The sequence below is a fragment of the Camelus bactrianus genome, chromosome 6, assembly GCF_048773025.1.
Source record: "Camelus bactrianus isolate YW-2024 breed Bactrian camel chromosome 6, ASM4877302v1, whole genome shotgun sequence".
NCBI classification, from domain to species: domain Eukaryota; kingdom Metazoa; phylum Chordata; class Mammalia; order Artiodactyla; family Camelidae; genus Camelus; species Camelus bactrianus.
The window spans coordinates 93,377,809-93,392,141 of NC_133544.1; the positions used below are offsets into that span (position 1 = coordinate 93,377,809).

Below are 14,333 nucleotides of genomic sequence, written 5' to 3' on the forward strand. Positions count from 1 at the left end.
TCATGTACATAAAACACAGCCACAGGGGTAACTCAGTCAGGCTAAAGATTTCAGGTCTTCTTAAAGGGCAGATCATATAAATGTTACATTCCCAAAGATGGAAAAACCTCCTTTTCAATCTGCCATATAACCAGATAATTCATTATCTGCATTTCTCCTACAGAAACTATTCAAAATATAAGCATTACCAGAATGAACAGTGGGCACTGAAGTTTCAGAGAGGAAGGAAGTGGAAAACCTGTGAAATCTTAGTATTTCTTCTTCTAACCTCTTCTTCCCTTTCATGTCTTTTAATTTTCCAACCAGATGTGTAATGTGAGAGTCCTCCCAAGAGCCTACCCTCTCGTCTCTGCTCTTCCTTATCTTTCTCTACTTGGAGGGTCTCATCCACATGGCAGTTTCAGTTACCACCTCCAGGAAGCTGATTCCCAACCTCCAATTCTTCCCCCTTCCCCAGGCAGAGTGCTACAGTTCAAACCACCTTCCGGGCATTTCCCTTTGCATTTAAAATCTTAAGTATCTAAAACCTGAATTCACTCCCCCTACCCGCCAACTCAAAGCTGGTTTCTTCTGTAGAATGTAGTTTTCAAAACGGTACCATTTTTTTCTCAATCCTTGGACTTGAGAATCCGTTGACTCTGTCTTCAGTCCTCATTTTTGGACACCCATTATATCCAATTGCCAACACGAGATTTTGTTGATTTCACTTTTGAAACGTTTTCACCTTTCCCTTCCTATTTCCACTATTTCATCTTTGGTCTTTGCATTCTTGAACTAATTTGTGACTGCATTCTAACATCTCTAGTCTTTGTCCACTGTAATCCGTTTTTTATATAATAATTCCACCAGGTCAGTCTTTCGTCACTTTGCCCATAGTACTTTCCTTACTCCAAACTGCCAATGGCTCTTAATTGGCAGTAGGATGAAAATTCAAATTCTAATAATTATTGATGTCTAAAATCCTCCTAAACATTTCCAGCCTTATCTTCCTGGCATCTCTAAGAAGTGCCTGCTTCAGCCCGCTAAGTTTATTGACTGTCTGTCAAATACACCATGTATGTCCTGCCCAACCATTAGTATCCTTTCTCCTTTTTTTCCTACATTAATCTTGCTTCTTCCAAAAATTCTTACAAGATCACTCTAGACCAGAGCTTATTAAACGAGGGAACTACTGACATTCTGGGCTGGATAATTATTTTTGGTGAAGGTCTGTGCTGCATACGGTAGGGTGTTAGGCGCACCCATGGCCTCTACAGAGTAGATACCAGCAGCACTCCCAGGCGTGACAGCCAGCAATGTCTTTAATCACTGCCAGAAGGCTTTGGGGGTGGGGGTGGGGTTCAAATCAACCCCTGTTGACAACAGGGCAGGCCCTCTCAACAAAAAATTATTGGGCCCAAAGTGTTAACAGTGCCAAGACTGAGAAACCCTGTTGTACATTAGTGTTTTTCAAATTGTAGGTTGTCACTCATTGGGGAATTATGACAGTGATTCAATGGGTTGCAAATAGCAATTTAAAAAAAGAGAGAAACAGTACAAAATTTCAGATTGTTATGAAAGTATTAAGGGCAAATCATTTAATATAACTTTCAGTTTTATACAAGTGCATATATATTTTAGATTATGACACAAATTGTATTTCTTACTATGAGTCTTGGTCATAAAAGTCTAAAGCCCCTACTTTAGTCTCATCTCAGAACCCTGTGAGCTCCCATGACTTAATACTTCTATCTGTCCTCTGGCCACATTTATATTACTGTTTGACAATGTGTCTAACTCACATCCTTAAATAACTATATTTATGTCCTACTCCCTAAACCTGTAAGAATCTTGATAGCAGGCACTGCTTTTTACATGTTTTGGAATCCTCCACAATAGCATCTTACATAGAGTCGTGTTTCTCATATATATATATTTTTTCTATGTATATATAATATACATATATATGTGTGTGTATGTATGTATGTATATGTGTGTGTGTGTGTGTGTGTGTGTGTGTGTGTATACACAGAGAGAGAGAGAGAGAGCACGCTTTTTACTTTAACTCAGTCACTTAGAAGATTCCTAGCTTATGTTTTGAGTCCACACTTGCCTGCAAAGAGATCCTGTGGCTCTTGGTCTTGTTCCTCATGGATCCCATTTTCTTTGGAGCCACTGTTGATGGGAAGAAGGGAAGCAAGTCTCTTTGGAGACCGGGGCTTACTCTGAAAACAAAGAGATATTCTGAATAAAACAGCACTGTTAAAAACAAACCTAGAAAGTGACTTTTGAGGCATCCCTCAGGTGCTCCCCCGGGAGTTTAGGGGAAGACAGGATCACTAGGCAGCCAGTTCAATAAGCAACAAATCATTATTAGTGATGCAGGTGTGGCCCAAGGGATCACAGAGCTAAAATAAACTCATACATTTTAGAGTTAATTTCTAACATCATAACCCTGCTGAAATGCCCTACCCCAAAGCACATGATACCAAAGTGGGCATGTGTATACACAGATAATTCTCAAAAGAACCTGTCCAAATGCATTTCTCCTCAGTTGATGATCTTTATTCTTTCAATGCTGACGTGGCACATTCTAGTGACCAGGACAACACACTAGAGTCCAGAATTCCAGCTCTGCTCCTGACTTACTCTGTGGTCTTGGCTAAACCATTCCCTGAAGCCCAGGTGTGTGGATATTACGACCCTCCTGACAGGCAAAAGAAGCTGTAACACTTTACATCTAATGCTGTTTGTAAATATAACTTATCTTTATATCCTTAACTTATAGAGACAGAATTTTCAATCACAACCGTGTCAGGCTAGCAAAAGAAAAACCAGTCATCCTTAGCCTATGGGCACATGGTGAAAACACAGTCAGTCCATGGCCTTTATCAAAAGCTCAGTGATCAGCCACAAACAAGGGTGGGGTGAGGCCACAGACCGGTACCAGAGTGAACAAAGCCGGATTGTGTAGAAAATGAACAGAAAGCTGGGATCTGGCTTCAAAAGCCATGGTGTTGTATTAGAAGGTTTTGAAGTCAGACCCCAAGGCCAAATCAGTTAAAAGACCTGACTTAAGGAATCTTTTATGAACCATTTCCTTAACAAATCTGAGGGAGTATGTGCCTTGGAGACAGGCCTTTTCTGACCCAACAAAGTGAAAGGACAGATCTATTGGGTACTCTGAATTTGTCACGCAAACAGCTCCATCCCAGGACTGGTGCCACCCTTAGGGAACGAAACTGTTACCAATTTGTAGATTTATACTAGCAAACAATGTTTCTACTAGAATTCTCTATGCTAATAAAATGTAATGAGCTCATAGCTGTGTATGTTTGAAAGTTACTGATTCTGTTAGACACAGTGATCCTACCTTCTAGCTGCTTACACAATCTTAAAAAACAACAAAATCACTGCAGAGACACAGACAACAAATAATAGGGCAAAACCAAAACCCATGGTTCCCTTTTGCCTCTTACACTGCCAATCACCTTTCTATATATATACTTCCTCCCTATACATGCTCTTCTGCTCTTGTACAGTAAAAGTCATCTGACTTAGTTCCCACTGACACCAGTCACCTTCAGATGGAGATCTAGAAGAGATTAAAACTCAAGATACATTAAGAATATATGTAGCTCACACAGGCACCTCTCATCTGTGTGGCTCACTGTTGCCTATAGCAGCAAACCCTAATTAACTCCTTTACTATTCTAAAAAAAAAAATATATATATATATATGTATGTATATAAATGTAATTTACCAGTAGCTCACCAGGGAGACTACAGTAACAGGAAAGGCACAGATTAGAATTTATCCATTTTAAAAAACAACCAGAAGAACCCATTCTTGTGATATGGAGATAATAAAGCCAGCTTTCCATGTGATTTATCATCTGAACTTGGAAGTTTAAAGATTAAGAATATTTTCTGGAGTGATGCTGGAATAGCATTATATCTTTCTCTAAATCAGAAGAGACAGACCCAGATGGATGGGATACTGCAGTGACAACCAAAGCCAGACTACCTGTCTTTGCTCCTCCACCAGACCCCCTTCAAGCCCAAACTATAGGCTGCTTGACTAGAACTGTGACGAAAACAAAGACTTGGGCTCCCTGAGTAAGCTAGGTAACAACTACCTGTAAGAATAGAAAACTGCTTCTTAGATATACTCTGCGACTCCATTCCCAAAACCACTCAAGGCTGAGTTCTAAGAAAGTGGAAGATAGTTAGATTGATCACTATATTTACACTAATCTTTCCTCTGTAGTTCTTTTATAAAATTTATCTTTTATGTATGCAGAACTTTGTATTCTGTTTTTGCCCCTTCTATCATCTGAGCATGTCAGTTTTTCATGTCATTAAGGTTGTACAAAAATCCTTCTTTTACTATATATTATCATAGGATATACTACAACATAGTCATCTCCCTAATGATGGACATTTTAGACAGTTTCCAGGTTTTTATCATCATAGATGATATGCTAATATATATCCTTATATATAAGTCCACATCTGATTATTCCCTTGGAATAGATTCTTAAGTAGAATTATTTGACAAAATTTTCAAACACTCTATTAAGCTCTCTTCCAGAAAGATCACAATTTGCATCCACCCCTAGCCTTCCATCCCCCAGCCCTATAGCAACATTAAGTATTCTCTCTTCTTTAAAAAATTTTTGCTTGGTTAACTGGTCAAAAGTTGTCTTATCTCCACATGTTTACTGGCCATGTGAATTCCTGTGTCATGTTTGGATGCTCTTTGCCCATTTTTCTATGCTAACTAAGTTAGCATTACTTAGGTGTACATTTCTCTTACATTAGTATGTTAACCCTCTCTCTGGCATATTGTACAGTATCCTCCTCCCCAATTTTATCTCTTTTCACATTTGTTTTATTTTTGACCTTAGTAAATTTATTTTCAGTTGACTGATTTGGATTGGCATTGGCTTATTTCTCAGGTATAATACTCTCAGGTTTTACTAAATATCAGATTTGAAAGAAATTGAGCTGAACTATTTTTAAGAATAAGAATGGACCCTTACTTGTGATATTCCACATTTACACAGGACTGTGAATAGAAAACAAGTCCTCCACGAGACTAGAGTTTATAATAATAGCTTATTTGTTATCAAAATTTATTTTGAGAGCCACCTGGCATTAAAATATAACACATTTCAAATACTATGCCCCAGGTTAAAAGGTTAATTTTTCATCAGTATTAAGGAATAATTTACATTAAAAAGCTAATTTTTGAATCAACAATTTAAATTTTAGGAAGAACTTACTTTGCGGGGAGGAGGTACACTGACTACACTGAGTAGCAAAATCAATACTAAAAATAAGCCTTGCTTTATAATCCGTATTTTAAAAACCTCTTAGTAGTCAGTAAGTCACAAAACTCTGAAGGGGGCTAAATTTCTAGGCAACAGATACATCTATTTTCTGTGATGAAAAGAGAACGTTTGTGATGGAGTTAATAAAGGCAAAGAATGGCCCTGTATACTTCCCCCTGCCGGCCGCCCTCTTTTCCTTAATAAAGGAAGCATTCTTTCTTTTAGTGATACAACCCTAGGCTAGGATATCCAATGCTTGCTGACTCCCTTTGGCTGTTAATTCTAGCAGGTGGTTTAACTGATAAACCTGTTTAAAAGTTCAGCTGCATCTGTTCATAATTACCAGAGCATCCAGACAGCCTAATTCTGATTCTCAGAAAGGCACTAGAAAGATCTGCCAGCAAGAGGGCACCTGTGGTAAGAGCAAACAGGTATTCCTCGCCAATTACCGGGTTCAAACCATGAGGCTCAGGCTACTAATGCCTTTTCTTAGCTCAGGGAAGGACAGATGTGGGCTTGCTGTTCTCCAGGGCTGACACAGCCATTCCATACTGAAAAGTGCTGCTGTGATTCTGGGTAACTTCCTCTTAGGTTAACCAGTTGTGAATCTTCCTCGAGTTGCTCAACTGCTCTTTGCTCCAGGCAGAACCTTTGCATTTTGTTCAAGGGACCTCAGAAGGGTAGTACTTTTAAAAGTGAGCCACACTTTTCCAAATGAAAAGCTCAGGTAACAGTGCTTCTGGAGAACTAACATACATACACATTTTCTGAAAATTAGTATAATTTAGTAAGGCAAAATGGAGCTACGGAATTGTGTGACAAGGAAAGGACAATTCAGGGTAAGTCAACTCCAGAAGCTACACCTAGATGATAAAGTCTTTAAAAATTACCCTGGAAGGCCTTGGCGTAAAATATTGCTCCTTTTGCCACCTTTACTTCTGGGGAGAAATGAGCAAAGTGGGGCAGTGTATTAGTTTTCCATCGTGGCTGCAACAAATTATCACAAATTTAACAGATTAAACAATGCAAATTTATTAACATATAGTTCTGCAGAAGTCAATACAGGTCTCACTGGGCTAAAATCAAGGTATCATCAGGGCTGTGTTCCTTTCTGGAGATTCTAGGAGAGAATCTGTTTCCTTGCTCTTTTTAGCTTCAAAAAGCTGCCTAAATTCCTTGGCTGTGGCCCACTTCCTCCATCTTCAAAGATAACAATGTTATATCTGTCTGTGCCTTTCTTCTGAAGGTAGTCATTCTCTGTCTCTTCTGTTTTCAAAGGATCCTTGTGGTTACATTGGACCCACTCAGATAACCCAGGATAATTTCCCTATCTTCAGGTCAGCTAATTAGTAACCTTAATTCCATCTTCAGCCTTACCCTTTGCTTTGTAACCTAAAACATTCACACGTTCTGGCATTAGGATGTAGACACATTGGAAAACCAGCAATTATTCTGCCTACCACAGGCCGTGACTCCTCTTCCACACCATGTTTCAAAATTGGCACAGATGCACTAAAAGCTTCTGTGCTTATGAGAATGCACATTCAGAGTCCACTGGATTTAGGAATAGGGTGCATCCTAATCCACAAACTGCGGGGTGAATATCTGACTAAGGCAAATGATTTTACAATATTGCCCCCTCTCATAACTTAAAGAGTTAAAGTAGAGATTCTTATCTTGGGGTTCATGAGCCACAGAATTCAGGAGGGGTCTATGAATTTAGATGGGAATAAAATCATAATTTAATTCAATTTTCTGGGGGGAGAGTACATGCTTAGCATGCACAAGGTCTTGGGTTCAATCCCTAGTACCTCCATTAAAATAACTAACTAAATAAAACTAATTACCTTCTTCCCTCAACAAAAGAAAGGCAAAAAAGAAATTCAATTTTCACTAACCTCTGAAATTCAGCATTGTCTTTAATTATAAAAATAGGCAACAAACCATGAGTAGTAGCATAACTGACACATGATTAATACAAGTTAGATATTTTTATATTTATAGTTGTTATAGATCTCAAAATACCATTTCTGCTAATCTAGATTTAAAAATTATGGTAGTTATTAGGTCTAGCCCTAGATATTAAAAAAAAATTTTTAAGCACATTACTAATATAAAATTATTTTAACGTTTTGATAACTACATTTCAGTATAACTGGTTTCCTTTGTAATCTTATGTATTTTATATATTTAAAAACATTATTCTGAGAATGAGTCCACAGGTTTCACTGGACTACTAATGGGTCCATGACATAAAAAAAGGTAGAGAACCTCTGAGCTACATCCCTAGGATTAATGAAAATGGAAAAGGGGGAGCTGGAAGGGTAGGAAAAATGAGCCTGATGCTGACTACTGAGCTAGTTAAGGAAAACTATGAGCAAGCACACTGCAGACTTCAAAGCGAAAGGCCATCCATGTTACCAAAATTTAGCTACAGACATTCTACTGAATCATCTAGTGTAATTTCCATACTAATTTTTGGGGGTCTCAAACTAATATTACTTAGAAGGGCCCAGAACCGCAGAAGGCTCAGAGTACGAATAGTGCATTATCTTCTAAACTGAAAAAGCAAAACAAATCCAGTTCAAATCTGCTCTGAAAGCAGAACGAAGCCCCAGCTGTCCATTTGGCTAAGCAAAAGAATAAGCCAGAAAAAGTTGAGCAACAGGCTTTTCCTGGAAATGGGATACTTACGGCTACTTGCTCTAGTAACTATCAATTACTCATGATTTATTTATGCCAACAGTTACTCAAGAGTGCTAAGAAGCTTTGAGGGCTAAAGGAGAGAAATTAGAGTATTCTTTTTCCCCTCTCTCCTCGCAACCAACCAGACTCCAAGTGGCGAAGTCACTAGAGCTACCCTGACACGTGAGTAAGAAAAGGGGCAGCAACTCCCTATAGAAGTCGGATCACAACCTTAGTTGCCTCTCTCATACGCCTCAAACTCTAATTTTCAAAAAATTTTAAGTTGGGTTATTAGTCACCTTTAAAAGTCTTCTCTCACATTCCTTCCATTACCTCGAAAGCTCAGTTAACTGCCAGTACGAGTCTATGATCAAGAAACCAATGAGTTTACGTACTTCAGGAAAATCTAAACTTACTATTGTTTACAATTTGAGCTGAGCATTAAAATGAACCTTTAGACATCACACTACTGCTGACTTTTTCAAGAACATTTGTATCTGACCTGGGTGAAAAATGTGGAATTTCAACTTCTGATCTTTTGATCTTTTTTTTTTTTTTTTAAGTGGAGACGTCAGGGATTGAACCCGGGACCTGGGGCATGTTAAGCATGTACTCCACCACTGAGCTATACCCTCCCTCCACTTCTGATCTTTTGATCAGACCTGACCACTTGATGTCATGTTAGCTCCAAAAACAAGTGTTCTGAGACAATATGCCTACAGAAAATACCACACTAGAGACATACCCACGACTATTTACTGATATTAGTTGTAAGTGACTACACCATTAATTAAAAAAACTAAGCAATAAATCTTTGTTTTTAAATTCTGTTGTGTAGAGTAACTTTCAGAAGTCTGATTTAGGAACACAGAAGGGACAGTATCAAGAAACTCACTGAGGATGCGTTACACCTTTGGGAACAGCCACCATGCATTCTGTAGAACACAGAATTAAAATAACAGCTAAACTATCCATTTCCTTAGGCCTTTTAATAAAATCACTAAATTCTGTCCAGATCTAAAGAAGCTATCCTACAAGTACGCAAAAGGAAATAAACTGGTCTCAAAAAGAGCTGAGATAAGATTGTATAATGGCGTAATCGCAATGGAAAACAGTATGGAGGTTCCTTAAAAACTTAAAAATAGAACTACCTTACAATCCAGCAATCTGACTTCTGGGTATATATTCAAAAGAACTGAGGGAGGGGAGGGTATAGCTCAGTGGTAGAGCGCATGCTTAGCATGCACAGGGTCCTGGGTTTAATCCCTAGTACCTTCATTAAATAACAAAACAAATAAACTTAATTACCTCCCCCACCAAGAAAAAAAATTTTTAAAAAGAAAAAAACAAAACAAAACTGAAAGGGTCTCAAAGAGGTGTTTGCACATCCATGTTCACAGCCTCACTACTCACAAGAGCCAAAAGGTAGAGGCAACCCAAATGTCCACTCACGGATGTATGGATAAACAAAATGTGGCATACACATATGATTGAATATTATTCAGCCTTAAAAAGGAAGGAAATTTTGACACATGCTACAACGTGGATAAATCTTGAGGATACTGTGCTAAGTGAAATAAACAAGTCACAAAAAGACAAATACTGTATGATTCCACTTGTAGGAGGTTATCTAAAGCAGTCAAATTCACAAAAACATAAAGTAGCACGGCATTTACCAGGGGCTGAGGGGAGGGAGAGAACGGGAGGTATTACTTACTAGGTTTAGAATTTCAGAACTGCAGGAAATCTGTTTCACACAAATGTGGGTATATTTAACACTAGTGAACTGTACAATCTAAAATGGTTACGATGGTAAATTTTGTTGTGTGTTTTATACCACAATAAAAAAGAAAAGCTGATTTGTTTCTCCCTCAGGATACATGTTATACTGATTACAGATATAGGACTGGATTCTAAAAATACCATGTGCTTTTATGTCTAAATGTTAACATATCACTTACCCTTATATAATTCTCTGTAGTCCATAAAATGCTGTCAATCAGAAGCCAATTGCTATTCTTGACTTTTGACTACCAATAAAGGCAAGTTATATTGTTCTTTAGCCCCAAACACCAGTGGGAATATGTAAATAAGTCTTGATGAGCCAAAGACAATTTTTTCAATATATGACTTTTCAAGTCTTTGCTATTCCATCTTTATCCCATTTCTTTTTTCTGACCATTTCTCTACTTATGAGGGTTTCAATTCAAGAACAAGAGCAGTGAAGGAAAAAAAAAAAATCTAATTGGTGTAACATGTCATCAAAAGAAGTTACCAGATTTGGCCAAAATCTGAACTGAGGATATCATGTACCTATGCTTTCCTCCTTCTTCTCAGTATAAGAACAGCCACCACAGTTCTCTTTTATCCAGAGGACAAATCTAATGGTGGTCCTGTCATACTGCTAAAAAGAGATGGGCATATAAAAACTTCTGGGAAGGCATATAAAGAACTTGCTTCAATTTTGTCATTCAGGTTTAGACATATGCAAATAAGACCAGTGAAATCAAATGAGATATAAAAATTTGTATGCTATTTAGTCTTTTTAACATAACACTTTCAAGAATTAGGGAGAACCAAAAGAATGGCTCCAATTTAGTCTCTCCTCCTATTGAGGGCAAAATTAATCTTATTCTAGAATTAAGTAAATTTTAACTAAAAAGATATATATCAGGATTTATATCCAATCAAAGATTCAGATAATATATTTAGAATTTTAGACCTTTTTATTCATAGTCCTCAAAATAAGAGGCAGAAAGAAGATAAGGTCTTAAGTATTCTTAAGAATCAGAACTTCCACAAGCTGGTTTTCAGTTTTAAGGCAATGATTTCAGACTTGTTATAATAATTCTTTTAACTCCAGTCTATCCCATTCAAATAACTGGTTTGTAGATTTTAAGATGCATATTATGGGCTGCTCTTTCAACTATAAATCAAGTCATATTTTTATTACTGTATTAAGAAAGCCTCTTGGGCTCTAAAAGAGAGCAGATGGGATGATTAACAGCAGCAGCTGTTACATCAATGTCCAGGAAATTACTTGCATACCATAAATGAGTTTTAAATCTTACATGCCTCAGCTTCTCAATTCTTGACTACCCCTCTCCTTGCCTCCAATATGCAACAAAACACAGTATAAAGATAAACTTAAAATTAGTAAGATGCCATTGAAATCATTAAGTGCCTACTTTGATGGCTTTTATCTAATGAAATCAATCTTACTATCAGTTTGATTTTGATAAACCATATTAACCATTTTTAGGGTTAATTAACTTTCCTAACCTATTATTCGATTTGTGGGTTTTTTGATCCTTAGAGTTTTGGGGGGAGGTAATTAGATTTGTTTTTTAATTTATTTTTTTTAATGGAGGCACTGGGAATTGAACCCAGGACCTACTGCATGCTAAGCACTTGCTCTACGCCTGAGCTATACCCTCCCACATCCCTTGATTCTTACAGTAATTCTAGTTTACAAAAGTTCTAAGTGTTTTACAGGTATTCTAATTTAATCCTCAGAATAATGGTGGAGGTAAATACCATTATTATTCACATTTTACAGGTGAGGACATTGTACAGAGTAATTAAGTACATTGCCCAAGGTTAAGCCAGCACCTAACAGAGTCTAGATTTAAATCAGCCTTCAAAACCCACTTTCTTAGTTACTTTATATTTCAATCTTGTTCCTTAAGCTACTGAAGCACTGCAATCCCTTATCTTACACAGGCTTACAACTAAAGCATTTATTGGAATATCATTTGTATTAATGCCTATTTAACAAGAAATTCACAGCCTGATTAGTAAGGAATCTTAAGATCTTGGCTTCCTGAAGATGAACATCAGGACAGGTTGCCAAAAAAAGTGGTTTACAGGTGATATTTTAGTTCTCTCACCAACTCAATTTTCCTGGATCAAAATCTAAATAAAAATAATTTGGCTTTCTGGGGTAGAACAAGTTTATTGTGACCCCTTCTTCCTCCCTTTAGCTGAAATTGGGCAAAGTATTTTCACTGTCTTGTAAGAGAGAGAGAGAAGTATTGAGGCCTCTGTAAGAGAGAGAGAGAAGTATTGAGGCCTCTGGGAAGTAATCTGGTGATGTCAATCAAATCACAATCTCTTGAACTTATTTAGAGAAGTCTAGAAAATAACTCCTTAACCTTCCAGAGTCCTTTTTGGAAAATAAATCAACATTTGCCTATGTGATCAATCACTTTCAAAGCGAGAGTCTCTATTTTCAGATGCTGAGTCTGAATATCTACCTTCCCAGCAGTTATCAACAATAGCTGTTCTCCAAGGCTTATGAGAAAGTTACTAAAGTAACTGACTAAAGATTTGTTTTAACCGGGATACAGAAAGACTAAATTAGCAGCAAGAGTTATTTCTCAAAATTATAGACTTCATTGGACAGTTTGAGCTGTTATATTAGCATCAGCAAGTACTCTCTGAGCTGGGATCATGGACTTAACTCCTACATACAGTACAGGGAAAATTCTAATCGATGTCACAGAAGCTACTGCCAAGAAACTTAACCTTTTTCTAACATAAACAGACCAGCCTCAAAATTCTTCAGACACATGCTTGCATAAAGAATGTTAAAGCTGTTTTATTTAGTCATTCATATACTGAGTAGCTACTATGAAGAAAAACACACCCAAGACAGAATGATACATTAAATTCGGACCCAGCACTGCAGAAATTTTCAGCCTGAACTAACTACCAAGTGGTATGAGGCAGTATACTTACAAAACAGCCCCAAACACCTCCACTGGTTCCAGAACTGATAAGACTTCCACATATCACTCATAAAAATTAGTTTTCCCCAACACCTAACTCTTATTAAAAACCTGGATATTACTATGGGAAACATTTCCTCCTCACATTTACAGATTTGCTCCCACTTTGGTACTTAGGCACTTTAACACATCCCTTTAAAAGGGACAGAGCTTTCGGTCTATGTAGTGATTTATCTGGCAGGGCTTTTCTTTCAACCGATCTCTGGCAGAATTTTCCTAGAGATCAAAGGAGTCAACCTAACTCTTATAAACTAAGATTCAGAAAGGGCCTTTAGTAATTACCCGTAAGAACTGAGATAACGAAAGGATTTGTGCCCGGGTCACAAACCTGGGCCACTCCAGATAACATTATTCATCCTTGTAACAGCGAGGCGAGGGGAAGGAAAGTCCGAACCCCATCCTCTTGATCTATTAAATCAACTTGGCAGGAAGTCACCAGCAAAACAGCCCCGCGGGTTCGTGGGGTCATCACAAATGCCGGCCTCAGCAGCTCTTTGCTGTCGGGAACCTCCACGGAAAGGCCACCACACCCCTCACTCCTCACCGTCCGCTCAGCGGCCGGGAAGCCAGGCCCTACGTCTCGGTGGTCATCCAGGACCCAAGCCACGACTATTGTCACCAACGTAAGATCTCGCCAGGCCCACTATGCCCAGCCTCCCCGACCCTCGCTTAGCCTCTTCTTTCCTTTTGGGGCGCCCGTCTGCCTGCCCCGAAGGGTGCGAACTCACGGCCGCCGTGGCGCCGGTGAAAATATCCTCCCCCTCGGTATCGCTGTCCCCGGCCTCGGGTTCTGACCCCCCGGCCGCTCCCTCGGACTCCGGCTCCAGGCCGGGGAAAGGCGGAGGGAGTCTTTCCGACGCGCTACAGCCACCACCACCCGACGCCATCTTCCTCCACCCCCGGCGGAAGCCGCAACAACAACTTTATAGAGAGATAGTGCCGCGAGCAAACAGTTCCAGCCGAGCGGGGGGGGATGGCAGCTACCTACCCCCCGGGACTCGCGGGGCGGGGCCTAGGCGCTGGGGGCGGAGCGGGGCCGGCCCGCGGCTCCTGCCCAGCCAATCCGAGCGCAGAATCGCGACCCTGCGCTCTTAACCAAGGAGGCACAGCGGCAGAAGAGGAGGAGCTAGGGGCCGCTCGGGTTCGCAGGGCTCTTTGTGCGTTGGGTAGCTTTATCTAACAGGCTTCTTAAGGAGATGGATATAGAAGGCTAAAAACCTCTTCATGCCACCTACCCATGCCAAGCACAGTGGCTTCATAGAAATTCAATAAATATTTTTGATTGGAGTCTCTGAACAGATGCAGTAAAGTTTTGCCATTTATTCTTTTCACATTTAATTCATTCAAGAAATATATATTGAGCATCTACTGCGTGCCTGGCACCTGCTACGCGTTTGAGATAGAGAAATAAAAATGCTCCTGGTCCGCTAGGCGCTTGAGGAGACAGGCATGTAAATTAACAATTCAACATATTCAGTGCTATAATGTGCTGTGGGAACACAGTGAAAGAGATCATCAGTTCTGCTTGGAGAAGTCGGGAGTC

General features: G+C 39.1%; 1 protein-coding gene across 4 annotated transcripts in view; it reads right to left on the minus strand.

Moving 5' to 3' along the window:
- Positions 1-13,715, minus strand: part of SNX1 (sorting nexin 1) — a 36,799-nt gene extending 23,084 nt beyond the window's left edge. Inside the window, exons 1-2 of one of the 4 annotated variants that reach the window (XM_074366353.1) lie at positions 13,519-13,715; positions 2,093-2,204 (exon numbers count right to left, since the gene is read on the minus strand). In XM_074366353.1, the coding sequence (XP_074222454.1) occupies positions 2,093-2,204; positions 13,519-13,677 (271 nt within the window). In that variant the 5' untranslated portion in view covers positions 13,678-13,715. Of the gene's footprint in view, positions 1-2,092; positions 2,205-13,118; positions 13,461-13,518 lie in introns of those variants that run through there. The other 3 variants (XM_010955140.3, XM_074366354.1, XM_074366355.1) reach the window with 3 other exon arrangements.
- Between the last annotated feature and the right edge of the window lie 618 nt (positions 13,716-14,333).